The 19,596-nt window shown below is 42.8% G+C and overlaps 1 protein-coding gene across 1 annotated transcript in view; it reads left to right on the forward strand.

Moving 5' to 3' along the window:
* The window catches only part of PCDH15 (protocadherin related 15), a 1,392,890-nt gene that overhangs the window by 1,260,025 nt on the left and 113,269 nt on the right, over window positions 1-19,596 (forward strand). Inside the window, exons 27-28 of the mRNA XM_065552026.1 lie at window positions 5,295-5,404; window positions 8,004-8,144. Of these exons, the coding sequence (XP_065408098.1) occupies window positions 5,295-5,404; window positions 8,004-8,144 (251 nt within the window). The remainder of the gene's footprint in view (window positions 1-5,294; window positions 5,405-8,003; window positions 8,145-19,596) is intronic.

Consider the following 19,596-nt stretch of genomic DNA (forward strand, 5'->3'; position numbering starts at 1 on the left):
TGGGACCAAGTAGGTTTTTAGATAAGAAATCTTGTATTCTTCACAGACTTCAATTGTGTGCATTTTGAAGAAAGAGGGGAGCCAAGGAGTCTAATGTAACATAAAATAGATTTTAATTTCATCACTAACCTACATTTGATGAACACATTAAATAAACTGAATTTTAAACTGCATCAAAATTGGTTTGATTGTCTTTTTCCATGTCATTAAGACCAATCTAAAAATGCACATTCATAATAATTATGCAGATCTAGTTTTAGTGGTTTAGTAAAAGACAGTCATAATGACTTTAATTTCTATAGTGGATAGCAGACTTCCTGTAGAAGGACTGGAACCATACTCTGTGTGTATGTGTCATTGTAAATCTGGCTAACATCCCATCTTATGTGAAAAATGCATACTGTAAGTCAGAAACCAAGGTCAAATTGTTGGTATCCCAGTATATAATTGTTAAGCGATGGTCAGGTTTCAGTAGTTAAGGTTGCAAACAGGGTTCTATTAAAGAATGCAATTTTCAATCCCTCTATAGCTTTGAATAGAAAATATGGTGTGCGCTAAAACTTCTAAGATGATTCTGAAAATAGAGGAGAATTTTTGAAAAAATATCTAATGAGTGCTGTAGTAATTGTAGACAGCAGCCAGAATTTTCTGAGTCCCTAAAGTAAGGCTTCTAAATAAAGCTGTCCTAATTTTCAGAAGTGCTGAGCATCTACAGATCCCAGTGAAATGCTACTGAATGTCCATTTTTATTTAGAAGCCTAACTTTAAATAGCCAAGTTCAAATTCTATTTGTCTGTATCACATGAGTATAATAAAAAGTGTGAGACTAGAAAGGAAAATATTTTTTATTAAACATCCAAATATCAAAACTTGTGGATGAATGCAAAAATCTGCTTCTGCCTGTCCTATGGCCAGTGGCCCTTCAGGAAAGATCAGGGCCCAAATGATCCATGATGACCCTGTGTGGAATACCTGGGGGCAATCAGGTGCTCCACATAGCACCGTTTAGCTAATTAGAAATGGAGCGGCTGAGTTGAAAAGAAACAGCTAGAACAGTATAAAGAGGAAGTTGCCACAGGGAGGGGAGGAAGGAGTCTCTAGAGAAGCTCTGTGGCAGTTGCAGGTTGGAGGAAACTATATGATGTTGAATAAGCCTCTGTGGGGATGAGCCCTGAATGAGGCCTTGGAATTGACAGCAAAAGCCCCAAAATAACTGTCAGAGTGCCTGCAGAAGGGAGACAGTGGGGAGCTCCTGTCAGTAAGGTCCAGGAAAAGAACTAGTGTCTTCCTCTAGGCTAGATAGGCCTAGAGCTTGAGCCTGGCTCCTAGGAAGGGAGTAGGAAGATGAAGAGTGTTAATTTAATTTAATGGGGGCTTGGGGCTCTCAGTCCACAGAGCTGAGAAGCTCGTAAGCCCCATGTAACCACCCTGCAACCCCCTAAAGATGCACAACACCCCCCTGCCAGTTTGAGAACCCCTGGTAGCAGAACAGAAGACTGAACCCTAGTGTGGATGGGGTGGAGCAGTTGAATCTGTGAGGCAGGAGGGGCTGCTGGTGATTTACTGATGAGAGGAGGCTAGAAGAAGAATACAACGCTGGTGAGGAAGGAGCTGAAGCCTGGGACTATCTATGTATTGATTTATTGGTTATTAATTAATAAAGTCTGTTAACAAAAAAATAATGAAAAAGGAGTTATGGAAGGTAAAGTCTAACTCAGGACTAATTTATATAGCCAAAAGGGGAAATTGAGGCACATTTCCCGAGGCTTGGACTTGTGACACTGACACTTTATTTGCTCATATTCAGAGTGAATATTACCTCATCTTTTGCTGTAACAAATAGCTGAAACTTGCTGTTGAGTTTACTTCCAGTATCTCACTAACTCTGTTGAAAGGAAGCTGTTTAAATTACATTAGCACTGATTCCTTAATTGAAAGTGAAGGATAGCTCTCCACTACTTCCTCCTTTACTTTTATTGGGGAAGGAAGCTCTGTGGCACATGTCAGGTGTTGTCAAAATGTTCCTGTCATTCCTGTGATTGGGTGAGGAGGGTTTTGCTGTAGATTATATAGTCATGTTGTTTTTCATAGAAGTATCACTCATTATAGAGGTAATGTACTAAATGTCCTAAAATTTGGACAGGGAGGTGTCTGAGGGTGTAATTTTATTTACTGTGTATCAGGAGGCAGCTAGTTAATTAAATACAATAAAATGAGCAGTCTGGATATGAGATACTCATTTCTAAGTCTAAAGCCATAAGAACAAAGACAGGTGCCTGTTGGTGGAATATCATTTACAAAACAAAAGAATAATTAAACTTACATACAGATGAATGCCCAGAGAGATGTTCAAAATGTAAGCTTCTCCTTTGTTCTTCAACTGGCTAACTTATAGGTCTCAAAATGTAACTGTAAACAAGGAATCATCATCAAGTGGTGGTATTTGCAATGGGTTCCCACAGGGATCAATTCTTCCCCTATACTATTTAACATTTTTGTCAGTGACGGGAACGAAAACATAAAATTATCACCAATAAAGTTTGCACATGACAAACAAATTAGGGGTGTGGTAGATAATGAAGAGCACAGATAATTTATTAAGAGTGATCAGGATCACCTAGTAAACTGGGTGCAAGCAAACAAAATGTGTTTTAATATGGCTAAATATAAATGTGTACACCCATGAACAAAGAATGTAGGTCATACTTACAGGATGTTGGAATCCATCTTGGGAAGCAGAGACTCTGAGAGAGTTTTGGGGGCAGAGGGGAATAATCAGCTCAACATAGGCTCAAATGTGATGTGGCGAAGAGAGGTAATTTGATACTGGGATGCGTAAACAGGGGAATCTTGAGTAGGATTAGAGAGGTTATTTCACTTCTGTATTTGGCAGTGGTCTGACTGCTGCTGGAATACTATGTCCAGATTTGGTGCACTCAATTCAAGAAGGATGTTGATAAATTGGAGAGGGTTCAGAGAAGAGCCACCAGAATGATTAAAGGATTAGAAATCATGCCTTATAGTGATAGATTAAATGAGCTAAATCTATTTAGATTAACAAAGAGAAGGTTAAGTGGTTACTTGATGATACTCTATAAGTAGGGTTACCATATTTTAATTTTTAAAAAGGAGGACACTCCATGGGGCCCCGGCCCCACCCCAACTCCGCCCCTTCACCACCCGCAGCCCCGCCCCAACTCTGCCCCCTCCCCTGAATGCTCCGCCCCCTGCTCCTCCCCCTCCCCTGCTTTCCGCGAATCAAATGTTCGCGGGAAGCCTGAAACAGGGACGCAGCAGGTAAGCTGGGGCTGGGGTGTGGTGCGGCGCGGCCCAGTCCGGCCCCCCTGGCCGAGCGGCTCCCTCTGGCGGCCGGCCGGCCCAGACCAAGAGGCTCTGGCCCCGGCGTCTCCTGCCCGGCGCGGGCCCTAGGGCGCGGGCCCCCAGCCAAGTGCCCCCGGCCGAGCACCGCGCTGCCGGCACCCGGCCAAGTGCCCACACCCCCAGCCGAGCACCGCACCCCGGCCCCGGTCCCGGCCGAGCACCTCACGCCGGCCCCAGGCCAAGTGCCCGCACCCCCGGCCCCCGGCTCCGGCCGAGCACTGCGCCCCCGGCCCCGGCCGAGCACCGCACCGGCCCCAGACCAAGTGCCCGCGCCCCCGGCCCCGGCCGAGCACCGCGCCGCCGGCCCCCGGCCACGTGCCCGCGCCCCTGGCTCTGGCCGAGCACCGCGCCCCCGGCCCTGGCCGAGGACCTCACGCCGGCCCCAGGCCAAGTGCCTGCACCCCCCGGCCCCCGGCTCCGGCCGAGCACTGCGCCCCCGGCTCCGGCCGAGCACCGCACCGGCCCCAGACCAAGTGCCCGCGCCCCCGGCCCCGGCTCCGGCCGAGCACTGCGCCGGCCCCCGGCCACGTGCCCGCGCCCCTGGCTCCGGCCGAGCACCGCGCCCCCGGCCCCTGCTCCGGCCGAGCACCGCGCCCCCGGCCCCTGCTCCGGCCGAGCACCGCGCGCCCGGCCCCGGCTCCGGCCGAGCACCGCGCCCCCGGCCCCGGCTCCGGCCGAGCACCGCGCCCCCGGCCCCGGCTCCGGCCGAGCACCGCGCCCCCGGCCCCGGCCGAGCATCGCGCCAGCCCCAGACCAAGTGCCCACGCCCCCGGCCCTGGCCGAGCACCGCGGCCCCGGCCGAGCATCGCGCCGGCCCCCGGCCAAGTGCCTGTGCCCCCGGCCGAGCACCGTGCCGGCCCCGGCCCCAGCCCCTGCCGAGCACCGAGCCAGCCCCGCACCGCCGGGCCCTCCCTCCCTATTTTCCCAGACATGTCTGGCTTTTGGGGATTTCCCCCCAGACGGGGATTTGAGGCCCAAAAAGCTGTACGTGACCGGGAAAATCCGGACGTATGGTAACCCTAATATAAGTATCTATGTGAGGAACAAATATTTAGTTATGAGCTCTTCTATATAGCAAAGAAAGGTATAACACAATCCAATGGCTGGAAGTTGAAACTAGACAAATTCAGACTGGAAATAAAGCCTAAAATTTTAACTGTGAGGGTAATTAATCACTAGAATAACTTACTAAGGGATGTTGTGGACTCTTCATCATTGACAATTTTTAAATCAAGATAGGATATTTTTCTAAAAGAATTGCTCTAGTAATTATTTTGAGGAAGTTCTATGGCCTGTGTTATACAGGAGGTCAGACTATGTAATCACAATGGTCCTTTCTTATCTTGGAATCTATGAATTTGTGGGTGTGGAAGGGGAGATAGTTAAAGTTATACATGTGAAAACTATGTGACCTTTCCCACTGACTGACTTCACTAGGATTATTCATGAGCTTATGTGCATTCTTAAATGCTTTGCTGAATCGAGGTCTAAATGCAGGAAGCAGTGGATTTCCTGAAAAGCATCTTGATTTTTATAAAGTTAGTAATGTAGGAACCTTTCCCCACATGCATTTCTAGCAGATGTCATTTTCATTTAGCAGAGCATAGCTCTATCAAGTGCCTTTTTTGCTGATAACTATTGCTTGCTTTCTTCCAGGTGGTGAGTATTCTTCGTTCCTGTTATCTTTATCCCGTTTTTCTCTTTCTTATACCTTGAGCATGTGTTGTATCCTCACATTGTCATATTTCATATGTTATCTACCTTAATTTCCAGTAGACAGTCAATATTGCTGCAAGGATTAAACTTTGCCATGTTAATCTAATCAGGTCCTCAATTGTCATCCTGCTGTGGCAACCTAATAGGTGGGGAGAAATGCTAATATAGAGAATAAATGTGTCAATCTGATTCTGCAGACCCCCGCCAGTGAGTGAAGGTGCACCCAAAGGAACTCTGATTGCTGTTGTAACTGCTGCGGCCTTGAATCAGACGATTGTGTATTCAGTTGTTTCAGGAAATGAAGATGGTAAGTAAGAGTATCTCAATGAAGTCGCAGATTGTGCTGTATGGTACATTCATTAAAAGTAAACCATTTCAGAAAGTGGTGTGTAAATAAATAAAACAGCTCGTGCTAAATCCTGCCTCGCCCAAGTAGCAGCTCCTGCTGCCACTACTCTGCTTTCATGAACCTGCTACATCCTGCCTCTGCAGCAGAACTGCATTTGATGCCCTTTATGGCCGAGGAACAGGAAGCCGGGTTTGCTCCTTAAAATGTAAGAGAGATTTTTCATAGCTCAGTAAGTGCGTTCTAGCTAAAATGTAGGAAGTTGTTTGGTTCTACATTGTGTTATATACATGTCGATATTAGATTCTTCAGTTGTATCATTAAAAATATATATAATGTGCTTTTGTGTGTGTTTTACATGGAATCAGCCTAAATCTATCCTTTGTATAATTGGGATGCTCACTACCCCTGCACTGTGATTTTTATTGATTATCATATCATATCATGAACACTTGAAAACTATCAGAGCCACACAGTATCCCCCTTCATGAAGAAATCTCACTTGAAAAATCTCCATGCAGTATTTTCAAGGCATCATCCCCCTATGTGAATAAGGAATAGTGTAAGGACCTGTATGTTCATTGATGATCCTAAATTTACAAGAAAATCCAGTTGCAACACTACTGTATTTTGGTTGTCCATGAAAATGGCCAGTCTACCAAACTGATCCCTGCTGTGTGCAGTGTAGTTGTAGCCATCACAGGATATTAGAGAGACAAGATGGCTGAGGTAATATCTTTATATTACCTTGTCTCTCTAAACTGCTGTCTGGCACTCCTATTCATCCTTGCAATATGTCTCACTGTTGGTCATTCTGCCATAGGTGACCTGGTTGTGGCTTCACACTGTGCTTCCTCTCCTGGGAGCAGAGAATGGGATTTAATCTTAGTGGCCCTCAAGTATTCACATACAGTGGGTTTTCTGACAGTTGATCTTGAGGTTTGCCATATAGAGCAGCTGGTCCTCAGAACTTTCTTCTGGCCAGCTTTGATAATAAAATGGTGCAATACGTAAACTGCATAGTGTTCAAATAGAATTGCTTCTGACCTGTCTCATGGCTGGGATGAAAGTGTATGTAGTGTAGTATTGTAGTCCTGTCATGATCATGGTTGGAATGGAAGTAATGATGGGAGATTTACATGCCCCTGGTGAAGTTCAGCCCTCTTCTTGCACACTGATAAAACCTCTCTGCCAGGGATAACATATCTGTGCCTCTATCATTCCACATCAGCCAGCACCCCACTGCTGAAAAATGCACACACTTGATCAACTCAACCAGGATATATTTTCATTTAAGGAAATATTAGACTTGTGTTAGTTGATTGCAGTAGAGAAGCTTGCAAAAAGGTTTGCCATAACCTGAGTCAGTTCCAGTTTGTTTCAGACCAGCCAGCTGACAGCTTCACTCCTTGTTGTGGACAAAGGCGGATTAGGGGTTTGTGAGGCCCTGGGCCAAAGCAAGTGAGGGCCCCTCCCCCCACACTTCTGCTTTCAGTCCTGCTTCCCCCCCCCCCCCCCCCCCGGTGCTCTTGCCGATAAAATGGAGTTGGGATGTGGAACGTTGCACTCCCCGCCCCGTCCTCCCCTCACCCAGCACTCCTGCCAGGAAGCGGGTCGGCTCATGGGGGTTTTGCCCACTCCCCAGCAGGAGTGCTAGGCAGGCGGAGTGGGGCAAGCCCCTGCGCCCTGACCCTGCTCCTCGGCAGGAGTGCTGCGTGGGCACCCATTTTTCCGGGAGACCCCCAATTGGCCATGGCCCCTTGGCATGGGCCCCATTGGCCAAGCAGCTAATCTGCCACTTGTGGACCATTCCCATGCCATAGCTTAATCCACTCCTCTTCTTCTGACTTGCCAATGATCTACAAACAAAAATTACATGCTGACTTAAATATACATGTTAAGAACTTTTCTATTTCCATACTGTGCCCTGGGCCTTGTAGAGTGACAACTATGAATATCAAGTCTGCAAGTGATTGCTATCAACAGATCTGTAGGTTGAATTGGTGGTCCTGGTACTGAACTATGTACAGAGACATCTGATTTGTTTTAATATACTGTAGATTTCAGTCATGACAGTGTCCTACATATTACTATGTAGCATGATGGCTAAAGTCTGATATTTAAAGAAAGGGATAAAATGTTAGTCTCAAACTTACCTCATTCTCATGTGCTCACCATGCTTGACCTTAAAAATTGCAAACAAAATTATACTGGGTTATTTGGGGGAGAATGGCGTTAACCTTCTCCCAGCTGAGGGAATAGTCTATATATCCAGATAGTTTTTGCAGCTTGCCCTGAAGTTTGTTTGTTCCAGTTCCAGTACCCACATCAGCAGTTCTGCCCTTTTCATGATAACAATAAAGAATGCAGCTGAGGACAGGGACTATGGAATCCTTAGGGTGGTGAAGGCGTTGATCCCTCAACCCCCTGTAGTAGGAGGCAGGAATGAATAATGTCTTTACAAGAATGGAAAAACTTAATCTTAAAGATTTTGAGGAAACATCCTATTAGTATCTACAGGTTTTAGAAAGTTACTTGTTTTGTTTTTTCTGGATTCCAGATGTATTTGCCATTAATAACAGAACAGGTGTTATCTTCATTAAAAAGCCTCTTGACTATGAAAGCGTGAAAAGCTATGAACTTCGGGTACAGGCAGACTCACTACAAGTGGTTCGATCCAATCTACGTGTCCCTTCCAAAAGTAAGTTATATTTCATGTATTTTCAAAAATATAAACATATTTAATTTAATAAAAATACTTTTTGAGAATAAATAATGTTACTATGTAATGAGCATTAGCTTGCTAAACCCAGGGTTGTGAGTTCAATCCTTGAGGGGGCCCACTTAGGGATCTGGGGCAAAATCAGTACTTGGTCCTGCTAGTGAAGGCAGGGGGCTGGACTTGATGACCTTTCAGGGTCCCTTCCAGTTCTATGAGATAGGTATATCTCCATAATTTTATCTTACAGGGTATTGATAAGCATTCACTCTAATCAGTTATATAATAATTTTGTGTTGCTCTGTTTTCACTATGTATGTAGATAGTGATACCAAGTAAATCATAAAATATGCATTAAAGCCTCCCTAGTAGTGTCTGCTCCTAGGAAGGAGATCCATGGAAGAGATAATACTGCCTAATTACTAATTATATCCATGATAAACATTTGTGACTCTTATTATCCACAGGAAAATGGGCCTTCAAGAGTTGAATTAATATTCAGTATAAGTACAGTTTCTTTTTTTAATTGAAACATAAAACCCATCAAAACCTCACTCAAGCAAAGTTTAAGAATATTTTTTCAAATAAAATATACAACCCAAATACACACAACTCACTATTTCTGCAGGGTTGATATTTGTTTGCAGAGGAGATTGGTGGGTTCTAAAGTACTCTGATGCAACTTGTAAACTTATCTCTAGGTGAAACTTCAAAGTGGGGCTAATTTTTTAATATCAATCAGGGAAAACAGTGTTAACACCAATAACATTATTTTTACTCCAAAAATATGAATCATAATCTATCCAAAACTAAATGTCTCCTACTGGAAATGCTAAATATAACTAATAAGTAACATCCAATAATCAGTTAGCAAATTTCATGGTCCCTTTTTTTTTTTTTTTTTTTTTTAATAGCACCTATTCTGTACATAGATTGAGAACATCTTCACAGTATGCTTTTTATTTTGGTAAGGTTTTAAGAAACATAGTTCTGAAAAATAAACTTTGCTAGGAACTTCTAAATGCTCATAATAATAAAATTGCATAAGAAAAGTCGTGTTAACTAGTAAATTTAAATGATTAAAGCTTATGGTAGTTTAAGTTGTTACATTCCGCTTACTTCACCACAATTAACTAAACTTAATGGGCAAAAGGAATAGAATAGTTTGCTGGACTTTCCAACATTATGAAGAGGCAGGGAATGTGTGCTATGTACAGTATTTGGTTTTCTTTATGACTGAGAAAAACCTTTGCAAATGTTTGGGATGTTCTCTTTTCTTTCATGCTATTTTCTGAACATGTCAAAGTGATGATTTAAAGGGGCAAACATACCAAGTAATAGTTGTAGTTTAATGTGGCACAGACATTTATGCCGTCACACATATCTACAATGAAAAATATGCAAAGTATGCCCATCCTGGGCAGCTTCCTGTCTTAAGAGATCATCCAAAATATATTTGAAGTGTCCCCAAAGATATTGGGCCTGAGTCTCCATTGCCCAACACCTTGCATAGTCATTAAATTGATACAAAGTGAAAGCAAAGTGGAGGTACAATGCTACTAAATCAAAATGAAAGTAGTTCCCATCCATTTTGTTCTGAAGTAAATGGCTATGCAAGGTGCGGGCCTTCAGGAAATCAGCCCACTGAGAGCAATCCTGCTACTGCTTTGTTAGAAGACCCACTTACCAGAAGGAACTGATTTATTTCAGTTCCCTAGTTACTTATAATAGGCAAGTTTCCCTATGTAGTGTGTTCTGCTGTCATGTCTGAAGTGAACCTTGGCTCCAGGGCGTGGTCCGCTGTCAATGTGGTTATGTTATACCAATATAACAGTTATTCTGTGATTTTTATTTCTGGACTTTCCTCTTGGCTGATTGCTGGCCTTAAAAATCCATTGTGATCTCTTGATCCTGTGGCTGCTCTGCACTTGGCTAGCCCTTAGCACAGTTTAGAACACCAAGGGCCGTTGTGGTAGGTGGGAATCACTGAGGTATGGGCCACCTCCCTTTTCCCCAGCCATGCCCCCTGCCCAACCCACAGGAAGGATGGTGACATAGGAATCACTATCATGCCTCTATACTAGGAAGAGCTTCCTATAGCTAGGTAAGCCAGTGATTCAGATCACAGTAGCCATAATGCAGAAGGGGAATCTAGCCTTCCATCTCTTTGGGATCAAAATTGACACTTGAGCTGAAAAATCATGACAGGTACTATTTTCTACACAAAAGTGCTGGCCTTTAACAAAAAAAAAAAGTTAGCAAGTGTTATAGGTTATCCCCAAGATGTGATCAAACTTACTGAAATGATTGTACGTTGTTTTGTGTTTTAAGTAAACACAAATGTTAATTTGTTAAACTTTGTAATCATATTATAAAATTGAAATTACAGACATTAAACACATTTCAATGTAGAAGAATGTATAAATCTTTTCCTATCTAAAGTGCTGTAATTGTGGGCCAGACCATAAGGGATCACCATTTAAAAAGGCCTTGTGAAAATAACAAAGGATATACCATTTGGTAATAACCTTGTAAATAAGAATAAATTGATGAGACAAGGTGGGTGAGGTAATATCTTTTATTGGACCGACTTTTGTTGGTGAGAGAGACAAGCTTTTGAGCTTATACAGAGCACGTCTTCAGTTCTGGGAAACTAACTCAAAGCTCATCATCAGAAGCAAGTTCCCCACAGATCAGGACACACCAACTCAAGGCAGCACCAGACCCTGCCAGAACAACACATGCAAAACCAGCAGACATACCTCCTCTGCTACAGGGATCACCACCCCCCACAACACGTTTCAAGATCCATGGGTCCTGCCCATGCCTATCACAACATGTGGTGTACCTCATCCAGTGCACTAAATGGCCTAATAGCAACTATGTGAGTGAAACCAGATAATCATACACTCTGATAAAAGATAAAAACAACACATCATCTGTGGGTGAACACTTTTCACAAAGCAATTACTCTATATCTGACCAATCAGTCCTCATCCTCAAAGGAAACCAGCACACCACCTTCAAAAGGTGAGTCTGGGAGATTAAATTAATAACTTTGCTAGACACAAAAAATCATGGATTGAATAGAGACACTGGTTTTATGGCTTATTAAAACAATCTGTAATTCACTAACAACCCCATCCCAAGATGCTTCCCCATTGCCCTTCCTTTTCTCCCTGTGACTGGAAGAGTGTCAATGAGCCACTTGACCTTGAATGGTCCCTTGAAATAGGCATTAGCCACTTATGCTAAACAATTTGTTCAAATCTTGTATTTTGCAGTGACACTTTGAGCTAGTTTCCCAGAGTTGGAAAAGAGCTCTGTGCAAGTCTGAAAGCTTCTACCTCCCTCAAACAGAAGGTGGTCCAATCAAAGATATTACAGCTCTTATGCCAGAAGAAGGCTACACATACAAGAAGGCTAATGGCATTTTGGGCTGTATAAGTAGGGGCATTGCCAGCAGATCAAGGGACGTGATTATTCCCCTCTATTCGACGTTGGTGAGGCCTCATCTGGAGTACTGTGTCCAGTTTTGGGCCCCACACTACAAGAAGGATGTGGAAAAATTGGAAAGAGTCCAGCGGAGGGCAACAAAAATGATTAGGGGTCTGGAGCACATGACTTATGAGGAGAGGCTGAGGGAACTGGGATTATTTAGTCTGCAGAAGAGAAGAATGAGGGGGGATTTGATAGCTGCTTTCAACTACCTGAAAGGGGGTTCCAAAGAGGATGGATCTAGACTGTTCTCAGTGGTACCTGATGACAGAACAAGGAGTAATGGTCTCAAGTTGCAGTTGGGGAGGTTTAGGTTGGATATTAGGAAAAACGTTTTCACTAGGAGGGTGGTCAAGCACTGGAATGGGTTACCTAGGGAGGTGGTGGAATCTCCTTCCTTAGAGGTTTTTAAGGTCAGGCTTGACAAAGCCCTGGCTGGGATGATTTAGCTGGGAATTGGTCCTGCTTTGAGCAGGGGGTTGGATTAGATGACCTCCTGAGGTCCCTTACAACCCTGATATTCTATGATTCTAAGGTTGTTTTTTTATGAGAGTATCCAGTTTTGAGAGCTGATTCTTGATCTTTCCCTGTTTGCTGTATAGGATGTTGATCAGATGGTTCCTCAGTTTCTTTGAGAGTGTGTGGCACAATCTGTCAGCATAGTCTGTGTGGTATGTAGATTGTAATGGATACAGACTAACACGGCTGCCACTCTGAAACTCATGTGCTGTTACCCGTGTCTTATGCAAGAAAGTTGCTGTGATGTTGCATGAGGGGCCCCTAAAATACCACAATCAGGAAGTAATTTATGACACTTGGGTCTGAGGCTTTTGGTACCACTCACTGCAGGTTATAATGCTGTTGCACTTTTAAAAAAAAATGCTTGATTATTTAAACTCCCCTCACATACACACACCTCCCCCCCAAAAACACCAAAACCTGGAGGTGGGTGGAAAGGGCATAGGTTCAGCATAGAGCTCAAGGAACCCTACAAAAAGAAGCAAAATTATTTTTTATTTAAACTGAGTTGTATTCCAATGTGTGTGTAATAATTTAGCATAAGAAATCCCTGATGTGTAAAACACCTTTAACCTGATTTTATTGCACGCAAATCAACTTGGAATTTATGTAATACATATTTGAATCAAAATGCATTCTATGCGAGGGCTGTTGCTGGTTAGATCTACAGAAATGAATGATTCTACATTTATCAATGGCATATAACATGAAGATTACACTATATCAAAAGCTAAACTAATTTCTGCCACTGTATAGCCACTAGGAAAGCCTTTACAAATATTAATTGATACAATGTGTACCAGATTAGCTTTATGGATACTAAAACAGAAGATACATAGAATTCAACAAAAATAACTAGTAAATAGTGGTCACCCGGGCTCTGTCCTTCACTTCTGAGCACTAATACATGTTGCATCAATCTCTAGCACACTCTCTGGCTTATGCTAGGAGCAGTAGTGACTGATTCTGGAAGAAGCCATGTCAGTCCTTGAATGTAGGATTGTTGCAGTGAGGAGCCTTTCTGAGGGAGAAACAAGAATAGAAGATTTATTTGAAGCCTATGAAATAGATCTTTTTCCCCATTCCAAAGTTTGTGTATTTCAAATCATTTTCATATAGAGAGATTCCAGTCTGTATTATGTTATAAACCTTTGCATGCAGTAAGCTCCAGTACAGTATATGCTAATTTGAGGCCTGGCCTGATTTTTAGTTGTTCAGTGAGGTCTACAAAACAAGCCAAGTAGCAGAAAATCACTTCATTTAGCCACTCATTTATCACTTTGGCTAGATTGGTACCTTACAGTCTGGCCTGTGTAAGGGACAGCTTGTTGTTCCAGTGCCCTAGGAGCACAGCAGCAGCCAAATTGTGACTCAGTAAAATTCGAGCTCTGCTTTTTCCTTGCTTTAGAGGGAAGTAAGCGGTACCAGCCCTTCTCTTGGTGTAGCTTCCTCCCCCTCCCCGTTCCCCTTCACCAGCAGAGCTTCTCTGGCTGGCACACTGGTGGGAAGCAGAGCCAAAGCTCTTCCCCTTTCCCACAGGCTTGTGCAGAAGGAGTAGTTGTTCCACCCTCCGTGGCTGCTGTCTTCCCCCCTGTGTGTTGTGTTGTGATCCCAGATGCAGTTCATATGTGCAGTAGGAGTAAAGCTGCTTACTACTAAATCATTATAGTACATAGCACTTGACTACCTGTGGGCAGATTCTGCTACCCTTGTGCATATGGTTTAATACCTTGTTGTGTGAGTCTTCCCATTATTACTCATTATTTTAGTGAAAACACAATTATTGGCAATATTAGAGGGTGCACCTTGAATTTAGTTCTATGCTAGTTCAACGCCTACTGTTAAAATCATTCTGTACTAATTTTGGAACTTCAATCAATTAAGATTTTTCAAAATATTTTTAAAATTGTAAAAAAAAAATTGCACACTTTCTTACAAAATAGTCTGAAAGGTAGCAATAAATATATATTCATGCAAAATATGTTTTGCTGTACGGGATTTATGGAAACAGCTACTTCACAAATTTGTCTGCTGTAAACAATCTGCTAAGACAATGAAAAGTTCATAAAAATTTCAAGTAGTTGGAGTGAATAGGAATACATTTTATGGAATATGCCATAGAACTAATTAATTACTGTACATCGAACCTCAGACATTGTATAGGTGATTTAACCAAAAGAAGCAGTTGAAATAATTTCAACAAAGCTTTTAAAACCTATCCAACTTAACCTCAGGGGAAGAATTTGAAAGTGAAGTACATATTGATTATCATGGAAGCCTCTTCTTCCTTAAATAAACATCCTATAGGTACAGATATTTTAACAATTTTGTATATACATTTTAAACTATATCAAATTAAATTGACAGTAGAAGAAAATACATGCCATTGGGGGTGGTAATGAGGCCAAGTGATTGGTTCTTGCCTGGTGGAGCTAAAGAAGGAGGCAGCTGGCTACATAAATAAGTAGCGATTTGGGCTCCATGTTTCAGTCCCACCTTTCCTGCCTGTAGACTAGTATGCTGGATCTCCCTGAATGCCAATGGCAAGGCAAGGATGATTGCTAGTTTTAAGGTCTGGAAAAGATTTTTACCGTATGATAAAATTGGCAAACTGCCATATGGTTTTCACCTTCTATCTGGCATATAGTAGGTCTGTTTTAATGACAGTTACCACAGTGTTGGCAGGTTCCAGTGCAGTTGCTGGGTTAGAAAGTGTTCATCTGAGGCCCTTGTAACTCAGCGGGCTTGCCTGGGTGTTAGTCCTTGATACAGCAATGCTGGCCCGTACTGCTGCTCTGATGACCCTGGGGTGGGCCGCCAATCAGCTCTTCAGCGGCTGCCTCAGCTGTTGAGGCGGGGTGCAGGAGGGGGCAGAAAGAGAGCGGCAGGTGGGAGGCACTTGGGGGAGGTGATTACAGAGGAATGGGGGTGGGAAGAAGTTGAGTGGGGGTGGGGCCTCAGGGGAGAAACGGAGGGGGTGGGAAGAAGTGGAGCGGGAGTGGGGCCTAAGGGGAGGGGATGGAGCCAGTGTGGGGCACCCACCAGCAAAATCAAAAGTTGGTGCCTATGACTGCATTAGCCACTCCAGCCCATCTGGGTCCTGTTTCCTTCCTCCACTCCACCCCTCCTCATCCCCCGCACATTTGTGCAATTCACAGGGAGTGATGTATGGGGACAGAAACATAATTAGCCCCCAAAATATTGTATATCCCAGGTTATACCACCCCTGGAAGCAGTGGCCCCTCCACATGGTCGAGTCTGGCAGCATGCAGGGAGAGGGCCTGGCTGCTGGCCCCAGTCCATCTGTAGCCTCTGTGGGGTCCACCAGCCAGGACCTGAGCCACCCAGCTCCAGCAATCAATTATGGGGCTTCCTTTCCCTTGGGGGAGACTGAATTGGGGGCAAGGCTGGCTCCCTCAACCCCAGAGCCGTGATTCCTGGTGCTGAGCATCTCGAGCCTTGGTTGCTTGGGTAGTGTGGGGACTGGTGGGCCCTCAGCAGCTGCCGCAAGACTCAGGACCTGGGCTTCTAGCTGCTGCTTCAGCCTCTGCTATCTCTGGCTATGGGAGGTTGGATTCCCCCTCTCCTTGTTGCACCACTGCTTTAAATTGTTCCCTCAAATATTCAGAAACACTGCTTTAGATTTCCAAATAAAGTAGAGACAATTTGATAATTATGTGTAACAATTTCTGCATATATTGAAGGAGCTCCCCTTATCAAACTTATCTCAGACTCGACAGGAAAACCCAGGAATATTTTTGCCACCAAACCATTAGTTTCTACATTGGCAATAAGTTTTCTGAACCCAAAGTCCTTCAGACTCATTCAACAGTGTACTGGTGACTTTTCCTGGGAATTGTGAAATTTTAAAATGAGCCTGAAAAGCTCTGAGTTCCTTAAAGTAACTTGAGGTTTCCGCCCCCCCATTATATTAAGGAACAGTGTGATTTTTTTTCAAGCCTTTATAGTTTAATATATTTAATAATGTTGTTTCTCCTGCTAACATGATTGTTCTTTTGCTGTGGATAATATAGAAGAATAGTATGTAAATACAAAATGTGATGTTTAACTAATCCTCTTGGTGAACTGAAATTCAAGGTCTGCACTTCCATGATCTTTGGTTCTGACCTAAAAAAGCTCTGTTCTTGAAGACATAGTAGGGCAGTGCAGATATATCAGCCTCTTATCAAAAAGCCACAGAGTGAAAGTTAAACTCAAAGTGAAGTTTGCAGCAGTGGGCTAAATAGGGTAATAACTTTTTTAAGGCTGCTGAACTAAGCTTCAATTTGTAACACAGCATTTTCAAAGGGTCATGCAGACAAAACAGGGCTGGCATACAGTGAAAAGTAATTAAACACTACAGTGTCCATCCATCTGGGAAATGATTAACACAGCTAGAATAGGGCATGATTTTTTTTCTACTTCTGCTTATTGAAACCCCAGAAGGGAGAAATATTGAAGCAGATTGAATAAGCACAATGGATTCAATCTGTGATGAATCATTTCATCATATAATATCTTATTGAATCTCAATAAAATATAACGCAACAGTGAAGGTATCACACAGTCTTGCTAAACCTGAGATATATATGAGAAATTTTAGGTGCCATTAACTTTGAATATTAGCATGTCCATGCAACAATACATTAACTTAATGCACAAGTAATAAATCTAATAGAAACTAATTCTGTTACAACTAAGCAAAATAAATAAATATTTTAAAAAATCTTGTAACAATCTTCTATAGAAAGGATGGTCTAATGTCACTTAAATTACTTAATCTTGTGCCTCTGGTGACGGTCCCCATCTATAAAATGAGGATAATAGTTCCCTAACTTACAGGATGTTGGGAGGAGAAAATCTACTAATGATTGTGAAGTGCTCAGATACTTCAGTGATCAGGGCCATAAAAATAGATAGAAGGAATAAGAAGCTTCCCCCAGAGGTGATTATGAATGGGGAGAGTCCCTACCTTGTGCACTCAACACATTACACAAAAATACTGAGTTAATGCCCAAAACTTCCTTTTTTCCTGGGTTATATTTGTACCTGCACCACTGATTGATTGGAAAAGATCAAACCCCAGTATCTAATCCATTGTCACCATGTTTGACATATATTCCAAATTGTATTGGTATATCTAAACAATGCACAACATTTTTTCAAGAGTATTTTCCCACATCATCTTAGCTAAAATATACAAGGCTGAATTTTTCACCACCCTAGGAACACATTCCTTCTTGGGGTACAATTCTGGCTCTTGTGAACTCCCACTGACTTCACTGGAGCCAGGATTTTCCCCTCTGATGTTTGTTTTCTTTTCCGAAATTCCGTTGTCGCTGCTCACCCGTTTCCCTTGTAGTACTCACAGTATAACAATTGCAGTATATTCTTTAGGCCATAGTTTCTTTGTAATCTTTGTTTAAAATATTGGCTAACTTACGGTTTAACTAACTTACTGAGCTGACATTGTTCCTGCACATCTGTGTATTGCATTTGTATTTTTCCCCCAAACTCCATTTTGTACCAGTGATAATATGAGGTTGGATTGCATGAAGTCATATTACCTGAGAGCTTCAAATAGTTTTATCATAGTCCACTCTCTGCAGCTAGCAAATAATGCAGCAGTAATGTTACTCCACCTGCGGTTTTACTTTCTGCAACATCCCAAAACCCTATCACACTGACTCAGAACCATTCTCAACTTTACCAGTCTCTACACTTGAGGTCCCCTTGGTTCCATTAAGAATGATCTGTAATGTACACATACCTAAGAACATGTTATCATTTGCTGAAGGATTTTTATAATCATTGTCTTCCTTTCTTCTGTGTCCTTTGTAATTTACAAGGGAGTTTTTCCCCAAGGGACGGTTTCACTGGGGCACTTCTACCTATGTTATATTTACTTCGACATCTGCTCCAGTTTAAGAATCAATCCTCACTTTTCCTAGAGAAATCTTCACTTGCATAGTTACCTTTCATCAGAGTCTGTCCTTTTTTGCAATGGTAACATATACCTAATTAAAGGACATGTTGCTTATAATATACACTCTCATGTAGCATATACAGTGAAAATTCAGTAACCAACACTCTTGTGTACTATTTACCATTGTATTCTATAGAGAAAGTGTTGTATAATGTCACTATATATATATATATATATAGTTATGGGGCAAGGGCTGATGGCTATAGCAAAGTAGTGGGAGACAGATATATTAGCCACAGGCTAAACAAATCCCTTTTACTAGGATAAGCAAATGGCAGCTGATCCAGGTCGATTAAGACACCTGGGGCCAATTAAGATCTTTCCAGAAGGCAGGGAAAACAGCTAGGTTAATTGGGACACCTGAAGCCAATGAGGGGCTGGCTGAAACTAGTTAAAAGCCTCCCAGTTAGTCAGGTGGGCGCGTGTGCCAGGAACTGTAGGAGGAGGCCATGCTGTTGGAGATACTGAGCAGTACAAACCATATCAGGCCCTGAGGTAAGAGTGAAGTAGATATTGAGGAAGTGGGAGCTGCTGTGGGAAAGTGACCCAGGGAATTGTACATGTCCTATTTCTAAAAAGTCAGCTACCATAGCTGATACTATTAGGGTCCCTGGGCTGGAGCCCGAGTACAGGGTGCTCCCAGGCTCCCCTCTTCTCCCCTCCCCCCCCCCCCCCCGATTAGTCACTGGGAGACAACAGAGACTGTTCAAGGGAGGTTAGCTTCTCCTCATCTCTCATCTGATAATGAAACATGGAAAGAAGAGGTATGTATGGAAAAATACAGAGGGAATAAAAAAGAGAGATTGCTGTGTAAGGATGGAAGGACAAAGAAAAATTGAGAGAATTAAGGAGATGAAGGAGACGGGTGATACATCTCCAAATTAAACAGTCCCAGTTTTAAAAATCAAAGTATTAGTCCCCCCGATTAGTCACTGGGAGACAACAGAGACTGTTCAAGGGAGGTTAGCTTCTCCTCATCTCCCTTGCTGGCTGATGATGAAAATGGCTCAGTAGGCTGTGACCCTTGTCTCTAGAGAGAGAAGGGCTACGTGGAGGGTCACAGTGAGCCTCGGAGGCTAGCGAAATCTGCCAGGAAATGTGGGACCCACAGAGACAAGATCAGAGCTTTGTTACTCGAGAGAGAGAGAGAGAGAAAGAAAGAGAAAGAAAATGTGTATAAAAATTTATAATACATACCATATGATATAGTTGTTGCATTCCATTCTTGATGGATAGGTAACTGTAGTGGAAAGTGCTGGATAGATAAATAATGCAGTGGATAGATACTTGCAGTACATGCTAAAACTATCAAGGTAATCATGCAGAAATAAGTTACATACTTCCCCTGTAATGGAGAGTCCTTGACATCTAAATTTGATTTCTATACTTACCTGTTGTATATCTTTCTATTTTCTGGTCATCATGTTCTTT

The sequence above is a fragment of the Chrysemys picta genome, chromosome 7 (genome assembly GCF_011386835.1).
Source record: "Chrysemys picta bellii isolate R12L10 chromosome 7, ASM1138683v2, whole genome shotgun sequence".
NCBI lineage: Eukaryota > Metazoa > Chordata > Testudines > Emydidae > Chrysemys > Chrysemys picta.